This window comes from Oncorhynchus clarkii, chromosome 10 (genome assembly GCF_045791955.1).
Source record: "Oncorhynchus clarkii lewisi isolate Uvic-CL-2024 chromosome 10, UVic_Ocla_1.0, whole genome shotgun sequence".
NCBI classification, from domain to species: domain Eukaryota; kingdom Metazoa; phylum Chordata; class Actinopteri; order Salmoniformes; family Salmonidae; genus Oncorhynchus; species Oncorhynchus clarkii.
This window is the reverse complement of record NC_092156.1, coordinates 30716235-30735712: the sequence shown is the minus strand read 5'-3', so window position 1 is coordinate 30735712 and position 19478 is coordinate 30716235. Positions and strand designations below refer to the sequence as shown.

The following is a 19478-nucleotide window of genomic DNA, read 5'->3' as shown; positions in this document are numbered from 1 at the left end:
TAGAGGGAGAGAGACAGAGAGAGAAAAGACAGAGAGATACAGATAGAGGGAGAGAGACAGAGAGAGAGAAACACAGAGACATACAGATAGAGGGAGAGAGACAGAGAGAGAAAAGACAGAGAGATACAGATAGAGGGAGAGAGACAGAGAGAGAAACACAGAGAGATACAGATAGAGGGAGAGCGACAGAGAGAGAAACACAGAGAGATAGAGAGAGAGACAGACAGAGAGAGAGAAACAAAGATAAATATAGATAGAGGGAGAGAGACAGATAGAGAAACACAGACAAAGAGAGAGATCAATATTGTGCACAAAACAAATGCAAAGAAACAAAACCAATAGGATACAGCTGATCAAACAATAAAATGATATCGATAATGGACAAAAGGTAATAGCAGATAGTCTATATGAAACTGCAAAGAAAATAATACAATAAACACAAAGTAAATAACATAAGAGAAAGTACTGTAGAAAGTACACAGGTGCCTCCAGCCCCTGAGAGCTGGGCTGCTCTCAGTCTCAGTGGAGAGCACGTTTATTTTTGGCACACTTCAAAAAATGCAGAGAGAATAAAGAGACGAGGGGAACGAACGACTCTGTACTAATGAGATTTCCAGACAAGGCTCCCAGTGTATGGGAGAAATGCCATGACCGCCTGGGAGGGAGCCCTAATTCCACTACACTTTGTCAATATCTCTCTGTGATAGGGCTGTATGCTCTTATGATGGGGCCTCTGTGCACATGGCAGGCAGACACTTGCTGTGCGTGCACATATGAACAAACACAAGGGGTTGGGGCTGAGGGAATGCTCTCTCTCTCTCTCTCTCTCCACTCTGTGACGCCAAATAATGCGAACGTGGAAGCACTAGTGACATGGCAGTCAGTGTGGTGTTCATATTGTGCCCCACAGTAGCACCAGTGACTTGCCTTTCCTGTTTTCTCTGCTGCTGCTGTTTGCCCGGCTCCTCTGCTAAGTGAGTGTGCTATATTATTTCATTGGCAGGAGTTTCTAGGAGTTCAACTACAGAATGTTTGGAGCTTTGCCAGCATGCCAACCTCCTGAACACACACAGACAACTCAGGGGGTGGGGAACATAAACTCATTTGGCAAATAGTACTATCTAGAAAGTCTGTGGCCCGCACCCACTCATGAACACACACACACATAAAAGTACACAAAAGATAGGCTGTCACTTTGCAGTATCATCAATGGAGTGTGAAGCATGACCCAGGGGGGAGGAGGTAGCTGAAGTAACACACACACACACACACACACACACACACACAGAGCGCACAGCAGACTGTGGCTCCACTGCACATAGTGGCCACTGGGGGACCTCCTGTATAGAAGCAGCGCAGCAGCAACCGCACACAGTACAATACCACACACACACAGTACAATACCACACACACACACAGTACAATACCACACACACACACAGTACAATACCACACACACACAGTGCAATACCACACACACACAGTACAATACCACACACACAGTACAATGCCACACACACACACAGTACAATACCACACACACACACACACAGTACAATACCACACACACACACAGTACAATACCACACACACACACACACACACACACACACACACAGTACAATACCACCCACACACACAGTACAATACCACCCACACACACAGTACAATACCACACACACACAGTACAATACCACACACACACACACACACAGTACAATACCACACACACACAGTACAATACCACACACACACACACAGCACACCACTACACACACACAACGGAGAAGAAAAGAATCTCAGCAGCCCTTGTGAAATAAAACAAAAAAGCTATTTTAAAAATGCACGGTTCAGTGAGCCAGGTTTATTGGCCTGTTAAAGCCCCAGCCAGCCTCGCACATCCCTCCTCCTCCACGCCAGCCTGCTGCAGACATGCATCCTCACAGGCAGACAGGCAGGGCCAGGGAGGCTGACTACCAGGCAGCTCACTCCCATTCCCACGCTCTCCCCCCTGTCCTCCCCCTAGTGCTGATGGTGTTTCCACAGCTAACAGGTGGTCCAGGTTTAGAAACAGAGAGAAACAATATTAAGACAAGACACAGGCTAGTAAAGCGGGACTGAGCCCACAGGCTAGTAGAGCGAGACTGAGCCCACAGGCTAGTAGAGCGAGACTGAGCCCACAGGATAGTAGATGGAGACTGAGCCCACAGGCTAGTAGATGGAGACTGAGCCCACAGGCTAGTAGAGCGAGACTGAGCCCACAGGCTAGTAGAGCGAGACTGAGCCCACAGGCTAGTAGAGGGAGACTGAGCCCACAGGCTAGTAGAGCGAGACTGAGCCCACAGGCTAGTAGAGCGAGACTGAGCCCACAGGCTAGTAGAGCGAGACTGAGCCCACAGGCTAGTAGAGCGAGACTGAGCCCACAGGCTAGTAGAGCGAGACTTGAGCCCACAGGCTAGTAGAGCGAGACTGAGCCCACAGGCTAGTAGAGCGAGACTGAGCCCACAGGCTAGTAGAGGGAGACTGAGCCCACAGGCTAGTAGAGCGAGACTGAGCCCACAGGCTAGTAGAGGGAGACTGAGCCCACAGGCTACTAGAGCGAGACTGAGCCCACAGGCTAGTAGAACGAGACTGAGCCCACAGGCTAGTAGAGGGAGACTGAGCCCACAGGCTACTAGAGCGAGACTGAGCCCACAGGCTAGTAGAGCGAGACTGAGCCCACAGGCTAGTAGAGCGAGAGATGGGGCAGATAGAATATACAAAACTAAACAAAATGAGAAATTACAGAGTCAAACTATTTTGGCATCTCTCTGGTGGGATAGCAAAGGGAGCTGGAGCTGGCTTCCTGAGCATTATATTTTGTGGAAACGAGGGCAGAATACAGCTAGTGACACATTTACAGTGCAGGGTTGCTGACGACCTTATCTTGTGACCCTAAACCGAACTCATCCTACTTCCTGACCCTAAAGGGCATCACAACAGTGGCAAGTTGGGAGTCAGCAGCGAGGGGAGGAAAGGATTTGCCTCAGCCGCCCCAGTTACAAGTACAATTTTAGTCTCTTAGCAGGCGCTCTTATCCAGAGCGACTTACAGGATAGTTTTTTTGTGCCTAGTCGGCTCGGGGATTCAAACCAGCAACCTTTCAGTTACTCTTTACCTCTAGCCTGCCTGCCGCCGCCCCCAGTTGATCAAGTTGTACATTTAGCCCTACCTTGTGTTTCTTCCCGGGCTGGCGTTCCTTGTCCTTCTTGTCGGAGAAGGAGAACTTGACGTCCCCGTCCTCGAAGGCGTACGGGTCCACCTCAGGCTCGTGGTCGTCGTCGGTGATGGCGGCGGCCAGGTACTGGTTCCTCCGCTGAATGTACATCTGCACGCGCTCCTCCGACACCTTCAGAGGCCGCTTAGATGTGGCCATCAGCCTGGGAACAGGAGACACAGTGAGGGGACAGAATATTCATTATGATAAACAGGGCCACATAGTACAGTAATTTACTGATAACAGAGTGGGATGCAGTTATACTGTTTGTTTAGGCCTATATGGCTGTGCAGATCATCTATCAACATTTTGGGGAGGTAGAGCATGAGGACATTTGAATCTGTTGCTATGCATGTCTCTTTTTCAACGTAATCTGTGAATAATCTTTCCTATGACTATGGGCCTGTGTTCTAGTTGTTGATGTTGTTGTTCCGATGTTACTAGACTAAATGAGCCCTGCTGGGCCCCTCTGAGGGGGAGGGACCCAGCTCATGTAGGTCCCTTCTCTCTCTCTGTCTCTCCCTCCCTCTCTCCGGCTAGGCTGTGATGCGAGGTGACAGTGCGCAGTGGCCCCGGCCAGAGATTAGCAGCCATTTAGAGCTGCTTCCCAGCCACCAGGATTACTCCCACCCGCTCTCCGCACCAGAATAGCCCTGCTGTCCATAGCCCTGCCTATGGCACTGTCCAGCATCCATCCCTGAAATTGTATAACCCCTCCGATAATTCCCAAGACCGCCACTGCTCGGCCTGCCGGACAGCTAGCCTGCCGGACAGCTAGCCTGCCTGCCTGCTCTCCGGCGCACTGATCCTAGTCCGTCTCAGCCTCTGTCACTCTTTGCATCCCTCTCTCCCTCCACATCCCTTTCTCTCTGCTCCCTCGAGTCCACTTCTATCGTCTCCCTCTCTCAGTGAAGCGACACCTCGGCTCTGACATCAAGGCCTTGAAGATACCACCCTCCTTCACGTGTTCAGGATGGAGAGGAAGGAAGCAGGGGGAGTTATGATAGAGAGGGAGTAGACAGATGGATCCTTTTATTTATATAACCCTACCTCTATCCCTCTATCTCTGGTGCCCTGTGTGTGTGTGTGTGTGTGTGTGTGTGTGTGTGTGTGTGTGTGTGTGTGTGTGTGTGTGTGTGTGTGTGTGTGTGTGTGTGTGTGTGTGTGTGTGTGTGTGTGTTGGGGGGATCAATAAGCTCTCTCCAGTCTCTGCTGCAGTGCTGGCCATGCACATTAGTGATGTATGATGTCAAAAGGGCACATAGCGAGAGATTAACATGCTGTGTGTGCTCAGCGCCACCACAGAACATTCTAAGGCAGGGGCGGGGATGGAGGGAGGGGAGGCCCGGTTGTGCATCACTGCTCTTTCAATCACTTTTATTTTCTAGAATGTTGGAGGTACTCAAAAAGGGGCCCTTCTGTCTGTGTGCCAGAGGGGGTGATGGGAAGGAAGGGAGGGAGGGTTGGATGGCTGACCAGTGAGTCAGTAAATGTCTGGGGGCCTCTAGCACCCTCTATGGGCAAAAGTGGGTGTTGAATGGTTAAATCAATGGGGAGATAAGAATGAATGAATGAACAGGGATAGGCACTCACTCAGTGACAGACACCACCTCCTGTCCTCCCGAGGCCTCGTCTCTCTCCCTGTCCCTCAGCTTGTCCCAAGGCAGCGTTGGCGTTGGTATTGCGGCCTCTTTCCTCCTGGGCAGGTTGAAGAACCTCCATGGCGCTGGGGAGCCATCCTCCTCCAGGTTGACTGCAGAGCTTACGTACACAGTGGGCTCCAGGGGCTCGGGTGGGTAGGCCGTGTGGTGGTGGTGGAAGTGCTGTGCCAGGCCATCCAGTCCACGGTGGTCCCCGACGCCACCCTTCTGTTCCGCCAGGCAGGGCTCCGGGGGTGGCTGGTAGAAGTGTTGGCTGTGGGGGGTGGAGGGGTTCTTTAAAGAGCCGTCACCCGTCTCCTCTCCTCTGTCGCGCTCACAGGGGTGGGGGCTGAGGGGAGGGGGCTGAGGGGAACCTGTCATCTCTGAGGAACCACCGGCACTACCCACCCCTCCGTCGTGCCGCTGGGGGGTCTTGGTGACACCGTCGGTAGGGTGGAGGCCAGGGAAGCGACCCCCCTCCTGCTGGGCCCTCATGGCAAGCCTCTGGCCTGCCACCTTCGTCTCCATGGTAATGTCATCGCAGGCGGCGCTGCGGTGGTGGAAGGGTGTCTGTGGCCTCTTGGTCTGCTTGTCGCTCTTCTCTGGCTTGTCACCTCCAGTCTTGTGCTTGGTGGGTGGCTGGGTGTGGGTGGGCTGGCCTGCTGACTGGGGCTGGCCCGGGGTACAACCACCTCGCTGTTTCAGGGCTTTATGCCTGGAAGGAAACAGAGGAAGAGAAAGCATGTAATTTACATGTCTCACTGCAAGACAAACGATAATGCCATTCGTTCACCTGTGTTAAGGTTGTGCATTCATTAGCTCAATAAACAGTGTTGAGGGGCAACACTGATCTACTTCAAGCAATTACCAAGAACAAACTGATCTACAGAACATTTAAATTAGGACTCAAAGTCGGGTGTATGAGATTTATACATTTATACTGAATTCATATTTAATGCTGATTTATACTGAAAATATATTTAACGCAGATTTATATTGCATACATATTTAATGCAGATTTATATTGAGCAAATTGTATGAAACACATTCATTACATTTATTCACAATTACATATAGTAAGTAACCTGTAGATCTTTCACTTCCTACTTTCCCATTTGTTTTGTTTTAAAAGTCAATGTAGCCAGTCAAATGACCAATCTGGCAATTATACGTTTTCATGCCTTTACTGAACACACCATGTAAACATTCACAGTGCAGGGTGGGAAAAGTATGTGAACTATTGGATTGAATAACTGGTTGACCCTCCTTTGACAGCAATAACCTCAACCAAACATTTCCTGTAGTTGCGGATCAGACCTGCACAACAGTCAGGAGGAATTTTGGACCACTCCTCTTTACAAAACTGTTTCAGTTCAGCAATATTCTTGGGATGTCTGATGTGAACCGCTCATCTGAATCGGGTTGAGGTCAGGACTCTGACTGGGCCACTCCAGAAGGGTATTTTCTTCTGTTGAAGCCATTCTGATGTTGATTTACTTCTGTGTTGTGTGTGCTTGTCCTGTTTCATCAGCCAACTTTTGTTGAGCTTCAATTGGTGGACAGACAGCCTAACATTATCCTGCAAACTGTCTTGATAAACTTGGGAAGTCATTTTTCTGTTGATGATAACGAGCTGTCCAGGCCCTGAAGCAGCAAAGCAGCCCCAAACCATGATGCTCCCTCCACCAGACTTTACAGTTGGGATGAGGTTTTGATGTTGTTGTGCTGTGCATGTACCATGTTGTGTGTTCCTTCCAAACAACTCAACTTTAGTTTCATCTGTCCGCATAATATTTTGCAAGTAGCTCTGTGGAACAACCAGGTGAGATGTTAACATCTCTAATCTCGTCTCATTGATTGGACTCCAGGTTAGTTGAGTCCTGACTCCAATTAGCTTTTGAAGAAGTCATTAGCCTAGGGGTTCACATACTTTTTCCAACCTACACTGTGAATGTTTAAATTATGTATCAAAATATATATGTATCAAAATATACAAGAAAAATAAAAGTATCAAAATATACAAGAAAAATACAATAATTTGTGTGTTATTATTTTAAGCACACTGTGTGTGTCTATTGTTGTGACATTTTATGACTAATTTATGCAGAAATTCAGGTAATTCCAAAGGGTTCACATACTTTTTCTTGCCACTGTAAAATAAACAAATTAATTCCTCTCAAATCTAATAAACTCCTCATGTTATGCTGATGCTACTCTAACAAACATCTTAAACTGATGTTATTATTCTGCACTCTATTGGCCTCCTAACCACAACCAAAACCATGCATCTTGTCTAGCTCACACCCACTAGAATAGAGCATTCCCCAAAGGCTGTGTTTATTGGGGAGAAAACTGAGTGAAGCGTGTGTGCCCTAATGAACATGACCCAGGTTGGAAGGAGACCTGTTTCTGGTTGGGTTTAAAATGTCTGGAATGTGTTGTGGTGGTCCCCAGCCCGTAGGCCCCCAAAGCTCTCTAGGCTGCCCTGTCAGACACCTGGCCTGGCACCTCTGTGACCATCGTGTGTGTCGCGTCGTGACCAGACAAGCTCCCCTGCTAACCAGCCTGCCTGTTACTGCTGACCCTGGCCCAGTGCATACCACCACCACCTCTGCTGTGGTGCACTCCAACACACACACTGTCCCCAGTTTAGGCCCAGGGAGAGGCAGCTACTAAGTTTCCTCTCATGTTTCACTGTAAGGGGACCGAGGAGCAGTGGTGGGAAAAGTACCCAGTTGTCATACTTGAGTAAAAGTAAAGATACCTTATTAGAAAATGACTCAAGTAAAAGTGAAAGTCACTCAGTAAAATACTACAAGTCTTTAGTTTTAAATATACTTAAGTAACAAGTGTAAATGTAATTGCTAAAATATAGTATAAATAATTTCAAATAGCTTATATTAAGCAAACCATTATTTACAAATAGTCAGGGGCATACTCAAACACTCAGACATCATTTACAAAGGAAGTATTTGTGTTTAGTTAGTCTGTCAGATCAGAGGCAGTAGGGTTGATCAGGGATTTTGTCTATAAGAGCGTGAATTGGACAATTTTCCTGTCCTGCTAAGCATTCAAAATGTAACTAGTACTTTTGGGTGTCAGGGAAAATGTATGGAGTAAAAAGTACATTATTTTCTTTAGGGATGTATTGAAGTAAAAGTAAAAGTTCTCAAAAATATAAATAGTAAAGTACAGATACACTAAAATATGACTTTAGTAGTACTTTAAAGTATTTTTATTTAAGTACTTTACACCACTGCAGAGGAGCAATAAATCTAAAGTCAGGCTATGACACTGGCTAGTGGCTGTGGGGGGAAGAGCGGGATGAGGGGGGGTCAACTCAGGGTCAGCTCGGCTAGAGGGGGCACCGGGATGTTATTTGGCTGGTGGTCTGTCAGCACGGTAACCACAGGCTACTCTTGTGGTTGTGGAGCAGGCAGCATGTTGAGGGAGGGAGGTAGCTGTTGTCCTTCCCACTACTACACAGGATTATAATATAACCGGGCTGCTTAACTGTCAGCAGGCAGAGAGCGGCAAGACGCAGCAAAAACAATATGCAGAGTGGGGAAACAATAACACACACACACACAAACATCTTCCTGCAGCCAAGCCGATAGCCATTAGAATTTGTGCTGCACACACAGGAATTCCCTTTCCAATGTCACCTCCAGTACTCTAGGTCAGGGATTCTCAAAGTTGCTTTTCTTTCTTTCTTTACATTTCATTTGTTTTCATGAATATTACTAACAACAACATATTAAACCCATTTTGGCCAAGGGATCCGTGGAATAAGTTTAGAGGGTGCAATACAACACAATGTAATATTATGATCTACAATTTATGTTCATAAGGTCCAATGCAGCCATTTTTTTAAATCTCAATATCAAATCTGGGTAACAATTAAGTACCTTACTGTGATTGTTTTCAATGCAAATGGTCAAAGATAAATAAAAATAGCTTCTTAGAAAATACCAATTTCTCAAGTAAGAACCGTCTCAGAGTTGTTTGTGGGGAGGGGAAAACTGAAAATGTGCTTTTATTGGCAGAGTCTTTTTCTTATTGGTCTATTAAAAAAAATGATGTCACCATAGAAGGCCAAAACTCACTCCCTCCAAAACAGGCAGACATTTCAGGCTGTCTTTTCAAACAGCTCTTACCGAAAAGGGCATTATCATAATTTTCACAATTTCACAGTATTATTCCAACCTCATAGTTTGGAAATATATACAAAACACAGGACAACAGACCTGGGAAGCTAACAGGGATATTGGTATATTGGTATCCATATTATTTTTAAATTATTTTGAATTAGCTTTAAAGCTGCAACAACCCAAAAAATTCTCTGCCCCGTGACAAAGTGTGTAGAATTGCAGGAAATGTGCTTGAAAATTGGAGAAAAAAAATGATCCAATGATCACTACTGTATATAGCCTCACTACTGTTATAGCCTCACTACTGTATATAGCCTCACTCCTGTTATAGCCTCACTACTGTATATAGCCTCACTACTGTATATAGCCTCGCTACTGTTATAGTCTCACTACTGTATATAGCCTCACTACTGTATATAGCCTCACTAGTGTATATAGCCTCACTACTGTTATAGCCTCACTACTGTATATAGCCTCGCTACTGTATATAGCCTCACTACTGTATATAGCCTCACTACTGTATATAGCCTCACTACTGTACATAGCCTCACTACTGTTATAGCCTCACTACTGTATATAGCCTCACTACTGTATATAGCCTCACTACTGTATATAGTCTCACTACTGTATATAGCCTCGCTACTGTAAATAGCCTCGCTACTGTATATAGCCTCGCTACTGTATATAGCCTCGCTACTGTATATAGCCTCACTACTGTATATAGCCCCACTACTGTATATAGCCCCGCTACTGTATATAGCCTCGCTACTGTATATAGCCTCGCTACTGTATATAGCCTCGCTACTGTATATAGCCTCGCTACTGTATATAGCCTTGCTACTGTTATAGCCTCACTACTGTTATAGCCTCACTACTGTTATAGCCTCGCTACAGTTATAGCCTCGCTACTGTATACAGCCTCACTACTGTATATAGCCTCGCTACTGTATATAGCCTCACTACTGTTATAGCCTCATTATTGTATATAGCCTCGCTACTGTTATAGCCTCGCTACAGTTATAGCCTTGCTACTGTATACAGCCTCGCTACTGTTATTCTTCACTGTCTTTTTACTGTTGTTTTATTTCTTTACTTCCCTATTGTTCACCTAATATATTTGTTTCACTGTTGGTTAGAGCCTGTAAGTAAACATTTCACTGTAAGGTTGTATTCGGCGCACGTGACAAATAAACTTTGATTTGATTTGTCAAGCACCTATTTCTGTGTAACATGTGTTTCTGCCGCTGTGTATGTGTCTGCCAGGAGACAGCAGCGGGACATGCTGACTGCAGACTTTCCCCTTCAGAGAGAACACATAAGCACACACACACACACAAGCGCACACACACACACACACAAGCGCACACACACACACACACAAGCGCACACACACACACACACACACACACACACACACACACACACACACACACACACACACACACACACACACACACACACACACACACACACACACAAGTGATATTGTCTGTCTGTCTGTCTGTCTGTCTGCCTGTCTGTCTGCCTGTCTGTCTGTCTGTCTGTCTGTCTGTCTGTCTGTCTGTCTGTGTCCCAACCCCCAAACAGAAACAGCCTGGCAACAGTCAACCTCACATCCACACATTAACCCACTCTAGACGCAGCAGATCATTTGTCAACATTAGGGTCTACAGACACTCTAAATTTTTAGACCAGCTATCTCCCTACACAAGCCTTCTAGAGGTCGGAGTGGCCCCTGGGTCTCTCCCACTGGGTCCTAAATCACATCCAATTCCCTACATTGTGCACTACTATTGAACCCTGACAGGGTTGTTACATAACAGACAAATAGAGATGAATGTCATATGCATTGAGATTAAAATACATCTCAGATTTTAGACTGACGTATCGAATGTTGTTTTGCTGAGTAAGACTTCCAATGAGTAAGACTTCCTTAAAAGGCAAGCTTGTGTCTACACAATAAACTAGAAGTATATCCCCTTACCCCTTAGGGTACAGGTCCTAGACAAGTGGAACACAAATAAACAAACAAATAAACACAGTATGCATCATTTACCTGGAGCAGTTGCAGTTTGACCTGTGTGTTGATTCTACAAAGTCCCAGGCCCCTACTTTCTCCATCAGCTCCTCCTCACAGGTACCGTTGACTGTCACTGAGAGCTTACGCCTGGACAACACAACACACAACCATTGACTCAAAACATTAACCATTTGTCCATTGTGTTTCTTACTACACTTCTCTAAAAGATCAATTGGTAAATGAAGCGTCATTGTGAAGGCGTGTGCCTGTTATTTGACAAACGTGTTAGGCAACGTTGATTGTGCGCGCGTGTGTGTGCGCGTGTTGTGGTAGATCCTGCATATTCTCTCTAGGCTTCGTTGAATGTGTCTATGGTGTGGTAAACATGTATGTGTGTGAGGTTTCTTTTGAGCTGTGCGTGAGCATGTGTTTGTTGACAGTGTGTGTGACCATGTGTTAGGGCTGCACAATTAATTGAATTCAGATCGAAATCGCAATATTGACATGCACAATATCCATAATGCAAGAGCTCCATATCTCATGCAACTCTTTTAAATGCCATTCAGTCGTGTTAGTTTACTCCATTTGCCATCTCTCTCCCTCACTCCTCTTGCAGCTGCTTCGCACACACACCAAGCACCGCCTTCTGCCAGTCAAGCAGCACAGTTCCTTCTCCTCGCTGTTAGATTCACTATACGTTTGCATGCTGTTCTGTCAAATGCAGTCAACAGATTGTTCCAAACAAGAACGATGCTGCTTTCCACTTTGCTTCTTAATATAAATAATTGAATTTCTATAATTCCAACATTTCACCCAAGTGTTTTGATCTATATCGCAAGTCAAATCGAAATCGCGATATTCTGTAAAAAAAATTGTAAATACATATTTTGCCCATATCGTGCAGCTCACACGCCTATAGTAATTCTACTTCTTCTAGGGCTTTGGTTGAGAGTGTGTGTGTGCTGAGACAGTAGCAGAGACAGACGTACTTGTTCTGAGCTCTGTTGATATTGCACTCCTGCCAGACCCTCTCCACCACCTGGCTGGCTAGCCTGCGAGGGATCTTCAACTCGTGGTGACTGGTGCTGTCCACACTGAAGCCGTCCACAGCCGACGACATCTTCACCCACTTCAGAGCCGACTGGGAGTCCACTGGGGGAGGGAGGGATGGGAGGGAGAGGTTATGAATCGGCTCATGAAACCGCAAGTGGCAATGTTTATTGTCCTACAATTACCAGCTTTGACAACACACCTCTTGACCATTGGTCACAATATGGGGGTAAAGGCACCTGAGCAATAGAGCAAATGGAGAAGCTGCATCCCCACTTTCAAAATAGAGGTGCTGCAAACATGTTTTTGCACCCCAATTTCTTTTTGTTACCACAAAAGTATCCTGATCCATTGAGCAATTTTCGATGATAAGTAATGTTTTGAGCTAGTCTGTATTAAAATAGACTTTATACACTATATAATGAATTAAAAGACTGCAGTTTGCACCCCCTCCCCTTGTGGTTCGGAAGATGAATGGTTTTGCTCTCTCGCTGCGTCTCTCCAGTGTTTTGGAACAGAGCAGTCAGAAAGCACTAGTTGCACCACAGGTCTTTTGTCTATTTTGTTGACCTGTTGTTAAATTTGTATCGTTGTTTAATGTCCGATGCACTCAGGGTGTTGTTACATACCATTTGAGCAGCATGCACCACGAGCAAATTTTGTCATTTGACTTTGCCTGTAAGAACCATGATGAGCACGGGCATGTCTGATTAGGCTTTGAGGTACCTCAGTCTCTGGGAGAATCTCAGTTGCCCTCTCTCCTCGCCTCCTTCTCAAAACTCATTGGGACCTCTGGCTTTTTCATCCAATGGGTTTTGAAAAGGAAGCGAGGAGAGAGGACACGAGTAGTATGCAATTGGGATTCTCATGAGAAACTGCATGTCCGGTAGTTCGCGGGCTGTCAATGAGAAGCTAGCAAAGTAGATACTGAGAAATAATCCGTGCGCCTAATATTATTACATGATTACATTTTTGTGAGAAAAATGATCCACAAGCTTTTTACAGGCATTCAACACCATTCTGCATTTTTGCCATCTATTTCCCCAACGTCAGTCAGTTAATTCACATCGTTAAAATGTTTTCATTCAGTTTCAAAAGTAACAGTCCTGGCTAAGCCTGATATGCGAGTGCATCGTGGCTGCTTCGCGGTTACAATGTAGCAGGGGTTGGTACTAAAATTACATTCCAATCTTTTCGTTCTGAGTAAGTATGTACTGTAAGTAGCCTTGCCAGAGCCTTTGCTTGTGTGAGCCAGAACCGCTCATAAGGCAGGAGCCTATCTCCTGTTTCTGTAGTGAGGCAGCGTGATGTACAAGTACACCCCATGGACAGGATGCTAGTCTATCGCAGGGCCTTAACCCCAGTCTATTCTCCTTAATGCTGAGTGCCAAGCAGAGACGTATCAGGTCCCATTCTTACAGTCTTTTGTCTGACTCGGCCTTCCAATCTCAGGTCAGACACTAACCACAAGGCCAGTTGTTCTGAAAATGAGCATTCTTTTTTTTCTTCGTTTCGTGCCACTGTTCCGACCAGCAAAATAAAGTTCTGGACTGGTTCGAACCCCAAAAAGTAACGGTTTATATCATTCCTTTCTGTTCCTTTTTAAACCTCTGAAATGTGTACCTTTAGCGCAACATTAAATTATTAACCAATCAGTGCGGATAGAGCAGCTTGCTATGGAATAGGCAAGCTATTTACGTGCATTAGACAGACAAGTGTATGGCGCGAGATGCGACAGAACTTTTTGGGGTGGGGAGCGAGCAAGAAAGTGTGGAGGAGGCTTGGTTTGAAATGCTGGGCATCTTGTTGTTATGACATGCATTATCTGAATTAGGCTGACCAAATTATACCTACGAGGTACAGATTCTATAAAGCACATATGTCAGAGTCAAGGCCCGCGGGCCACATCCGGCCCGCAAGAAGGTTTTTTACGGCCCCTGGGATGATCTTGATTTATTATTAGAACCGGCCCGCAGCAAGCCGGCAGCCCGCAGATCTTTTACACGCACCAATACTACATTTCCCACAATGCAAAGGTGACGCACCGAGCAGTAGGCTGCTTCATTTCAATATTTATTGGCACAGCAGTCGTCAGCATCACAGTAAAATTAACTTTCAGATACCCATCAAAAATGGCAAAACGGAAGGTGGATACTGAGAACCGGGGGTTTCAAACAAGGTGGGAGTCGGAGTATATGTTCACGAAGGTAGCTGGAAAACCTGTGTGTCTTCTGTGTGGAGAAAGTGTGGCGGTACTGAAAGAGTATAATCTGAGACGACATTATGAAACGAAACACGCGGACAAAAACAAGAATATGGACATGGAACAAAGGCTACAAAAGGCAGAGGAATTAAAACGAGGCCTCAAATCTCGACAGGCTCTGTTCAAAAAAGCCAAATCACAAGGCCAGGCTGCTGTCAAGGCCAGTTTTATTTTGGCAGAAGAGATCGCTAAATCAGCCCGGCCATTTACGGAGGGGGATTTCATCAAAAACTGCATGATTAAAGTTTGTGACGAAGTTTGCCCAGAAAAAAGGCAACTCTTTTTAAATGTGAGTCTGAGCAGAAACACCATTGCCGAGAGAGTAGACCAGTTGTCCATCAATCTAAAAGAGCAGCTTGTGAAAAAGGGAAAAGATTTTATTGCATATTCCTTGGCTGTGGATGAGAGCACCGACATTTCTGACATTGCCCAGTTGTCAATTTTCATCCGCGGAGTGGACTCCAACCTAAGCGTGACAGAGGAGTTTTTGGCTTTACGTCCTATGCATGGCACAACTACGGGGCATGATTTGTATGAAGAGGTGTCAAGATGTGTAAATGAGATGGAGCTGCCTTGGGAAAAACTTGTGGGTTTGACAACCGACGGAGCACCTGCGATGTGTGGACACAGGAGCGGACTGGTGGCGAAGATACGGGAAAAGATGCAAGAGGAAAACGCGACAGGTGAGCTGACAGCTTATCATTGTATCATACACCAGGAAGCGTTGTGCGGTAAAGCCTTGAAAATGGAGCATGTAATGAGCATCATCACGCGCACAGTTAACTTTATCAGAGCCAAAGGTTTGAATCACCGCCAGTTCAAGGCATTTCTGACGGAGTTAGAAACGGAGCATGGTGATTTGCCTTATCACACAGAGGTGCGATGGCTAAGCCAGGGAAAGGTGCTTCAAAGATGTTTCGAGCTTCGTGAGGAGATTTGTCTGTTCTTGGACAGCAAAGGGAAAGACACAACACAACTCCGAGACGAAATGTTTCTGTGTGAAATGGCTTTTCTGTGTGACATTACGAGTCATCTGAATGCAATAAACTTGCAGCTGCAGGGTCGGGATCGTGTCATCTCTGATATGTACAGTACAGTGAAGGCATTTAAAACCAAACTGACTCTGTGGGAGACGCAGATGCGGAAAGAAAATTTGAGCCACTTTCCCAGCTGCCAGACCATGAAAGAGAAGCTCTCTACCAGTGCGTTCCCGAGCACACAGTTGGCTGATAAAATAGGTATGCTTGCCGCTGACTTTCGACGCCGATTTGCTGACTTTGAAGCACAAAAAAGCAGGTTGGAACTGCTCGGTAACCCATTTGCTGTTGACGTGGAAAGCTCACCACCAAACCTCCAAATGGAGTTGATTGACCTCCAATGCAATGATGCACTGAGGGCAAAATATGCGGCAGTGGGTGCTGCGGAGTTCGCCCGTTTCCTCCCCGGCACAATTCCCCAGCTGCGCATCCAGGCTGCTCAAACGTTGTCTATGTTTGGCAGCACATACCTGTGTGAACAACTGTTTTCTTTGATGAACCTGAACAAAACATCACACAGAAGTCGACTTACTGCTGAACACCTCCACTCAATTCTGAGGATTTCTTCAGCTCAGAGCCTTACCCCGAACATTGATGAACTTGTGGAAAAGATGGGACACCACCAAGTATCACCCTCAACCTCAAACAAGTGAACATTACTGTGCAATCACATATTTAGAGTTTTTACTCAGTTCAAGTTTAAAAGTTAAAATTTAATATTTGTTTTCACTGCATGTTACTTCTCCTTAAACAAAGTGTTGTTTTTGATTAATAGATTTTTGCACTTTATTTTTTTGTATTTCAATCCAATTATATTTTAAAAATATTTCAGTTGAGTGGATGATAGAAAATTGCTATTATTGTTTTTTCTTTGAAGTAAATTTAGCCCACTTTTGCTAAAATAGAAAATATAGTCTACTGATGGTGCCTTGAATACCGGTTTCTTTCATTTAATGTTCATGTTATGGGGATATTTATATAAAGGAAATTTGTCTTTTGTGTCTGTTGAAAATTAAAGATTACTGACAGAGCCATAAGAAAATATTGCTTTATTTATCTGATCATATTGTAATATATTTGTTAGGTTTTCAGTAGGTTCAATTAGGTTCACTAGACTATATGCGTCATTTAAAAATTTTTCAATGAACATTCGAACAGTCCGGCCCTCGTCTTGTAGCTGATTTTTTTATTTGGCCCTCCGTCCATTTGACTTTGACACCCCTGCTATAAAGGAACTTTGAATGTCATTGAACAGAGAGTTGGCTTAATGTTGGACCAGCTAGCTAGCTAACAAGCTTGTGTGTGCAGAGCGGCACCAGAATTGAAATAAAAATACTTCTAACCTTTTTGTAGTTAATACATCCAATGTGAAATGTGATAACTACAATATCATTAACTAGCATTTAAAAAGTGAATCCATTATTCAATAATTAAAAATCTCTCTTCCTAATTGCTGAATCACGCTTGTAACATCAGTAGGCAGTTGCCTGTACTTCGGAGGGGCAGGTATCCTACACACACACACACACACACACACACACACACACACACACAGGCAAATATTTTCAGCTGGCAGGCAGACACTGGAATACATTTCTGAATGACAGTGAGGGCTTTGCATAGACACTTCGTTGCGTTTTTGTGGGACTGGAAAAAAGTGCCTGGAATGTAAAATAACATTATTAACCGGTTCCCATGCTTTTAAAATAACTGTTCTGTTCCAGAATAGTATAGGTCACTTACTTTCTGATTCTGCTCCTCAAAAAAATGACTGGTTCCAACCGTTGCAATGTAGCCAAGCTGTCTGTAAGCACCTATGTTTTTTTCTAGTAATACACTGATTTTGATTACTGCATTGTTGGGTTTTGAGTTTGCAAGAAAGGCACTGTACTTGTGCATGTGACATTAAAACTTGAAACTATTAAACAGAATGACAATTAATAGTAGCCTAGTCCTATAGCTGCAGGCTACAGATTTGATCAAATGTAGAACTGTTTTATCATTAAAAGGCAAGATTCTCAAGGTAGGCTATAGTAGAATGATTTTTGTTCAAAATGTGTGGTTCTAAGAACCAAAACACAATTACATTATGTATGCAGTGCTGTTCTTTGTTTCTATTAATCAAATTAGGCCTACACAATAACAAAATATGCAGGCTGTATATGAGTAACTCAAAAAATGTCTTAGTATGAGGTAGCTTTTATTAAAGAAAAGGTTGGAGAACCCTGCTTTAGCCAGTTCAAATATGACCCATATTACCGGAGCTACATTTGATTGTTTATATTGCAGATTCGGGGGCCGCAATTTATGGATTGATATAGCTGCCAAATAATGACATATGTAATAATGCATTTTCAAGTTAACAGTCGTTGCTCAATCAAATACCAGATAACACTGACACATTGACAAAGAAAATTGTTAAAAGATACATCAAAATTCACATTTATCATTGCATTACATTATTCTGATTCGGTTATTTGTGACAAAAAAGAAAATGAAAACATAACGTGCAATTTAACAATGCTTTTTCTTAACCTACCAAGTAAAACATTATAATGTTTTAGGTAAAACAATATTATTCTCCCATTTTCAATTTAATTTCATTGTCATGCGTTACCCTGGCCACATTCTTAACAGTTTGGCCTGTCAATCGATCACTGTGAGTGGGATTGTCAGGGGAGGGGGCGAGATGTTTGTGAGTCATAGGGTTGGTAGAGTTTCAGACCTGTCAATTCAATATTGGGGGTTGGATTTTCAGGGAAGGGAGTAGATTAGTAATCTAGTCATTAAAAAAACATTTTCAATATCATTTATTGTGTGAAAACCTAAGAAAATGTTTGTTTTCTGTTCATAAATATGGTTACCCCTTGTGAAGAAAGTGTACAATTGCAGGAAACTATTTGAAAAAATGTCCCTCAAAAATATTGTAAAATGTTTTATTGTATTTAAAATAAACTTAATGTACAGTGGGGGAAAAAAGTATTTAGTCAGCCACCAATTGTGCAAGTTCTCCCACTTAAAAAGATGAGAGAGGCCTGTAATTTTCATCATAGGTACACTTCAACTATGACAGACAAAATGAGAGAAAAAAATCCAGAAAATCACATTGTAGGATTTATTTGCAAATTATAGTGGAAAATAAGTATTTGGTCACCTACAAACAAGCAAGATTTCTGGCTCTCACAGACCTGTAACTTCTTCTTTAAGAGGCTCCTCTGTCCTCCACTCATTACCTGCATTAATGGTTGTGACAGACACCTGTCCACAACCTCAAACAGTCACACTCCAAACTCCACTATGGCCAAGACCAAAGAGCTGTCAAAGGACGCCAGAAACAAAATTGTAGACCTGCACCAGGCTGGGAAGACTGAATCTGCAAAAGGTAAGCAGCTTGGTTTGAAGAAATCAACTGTGGGAGCAATTATTAGGAAATGGAAGACTGGGGCTCCACGCAAGATCTCACCCCGTGGAGTCAAAATGATCACAAGAACGGTGAGCAAAAATCCCAAAACCACACGGGGGGACCTAGTGAATGACCTGCAGAGAGCTGGGACCAAAGTAACAAAGCCTACCATCAGTAACACACTACGCCGCCAGGGACTCAAATCCTGCAGTGCCAGACGTGTCCCCCTGCTTAAGCCAGTACATGTCCAGGCCCGTCTGAAGTTTGCTAAAGAGCATTTGGATGATCCAGAAGAAGATTGGGAGAATGTCATATGGTCAGATGAAACCAAAATATAACTTTTTGGTAAAAACTCAACTCGTCGTGTTTGGAGGACAAAGAATGCTGAGTTGCATGCAAAGAACACCAAAGCTACTGTGAAGCATGGGGGTGGAAACATCATGCTTTGGGGCTGTTTTTCTGCAAAGGGGCGGCAGGGTAGCCTAGTGGTTAGAGCGTTGGACTAGTAACCGGAAGGTTGCAAGTTCAAACCCCCGAGCTGACAAGGTACAAATCTGTCGTTCTGCCCCTGAACAGGCAGTTAACCCACTGTTCCTAGGCCGTCATTGAAAATAAGAATTTGTTCTTAACTGACTTGCCAAGTTAAATAAAGGTAAAA

The 19478-nt window shown here is 44.4% G+C and overlaps 1 protein-coding gene across 2 annotated transcripts in view; it reads right to left on the bottom strand.

Moving 5' to 3' along the window:
• LOC139418261 (mediator of RNA polymerase II transcription subunit 13-like) overlaps window positions 1–19478 on the bottom strand; it is a 156667-nt gene that overhangs the window by 46886 nt on the left and 90303 nt on the right. For both annotated transcript variants that reach the window (XM_071167584.1, XM_071167585.1), the window contains exons 7-10: window positions 12057–12219; window positions 11104–11214; window positions 4850–5611; window positions 3212–3419 (exon numbers count right to left, since the gene is read on the bottom strand). In XM_071167584.1, coding sequence (XP_071023685.1) covers window positions 3212–3419; window positions 4850–5611; window positions 11104–11214; window positions 12057–12219 — 1244 coding nt within the window. The remainder of the gene's footprint in view (window positions 1–3211; window positions 3420–4849; window positions 5612–11103; window positions 11215–12056; window positions 12220–19478) is intronic.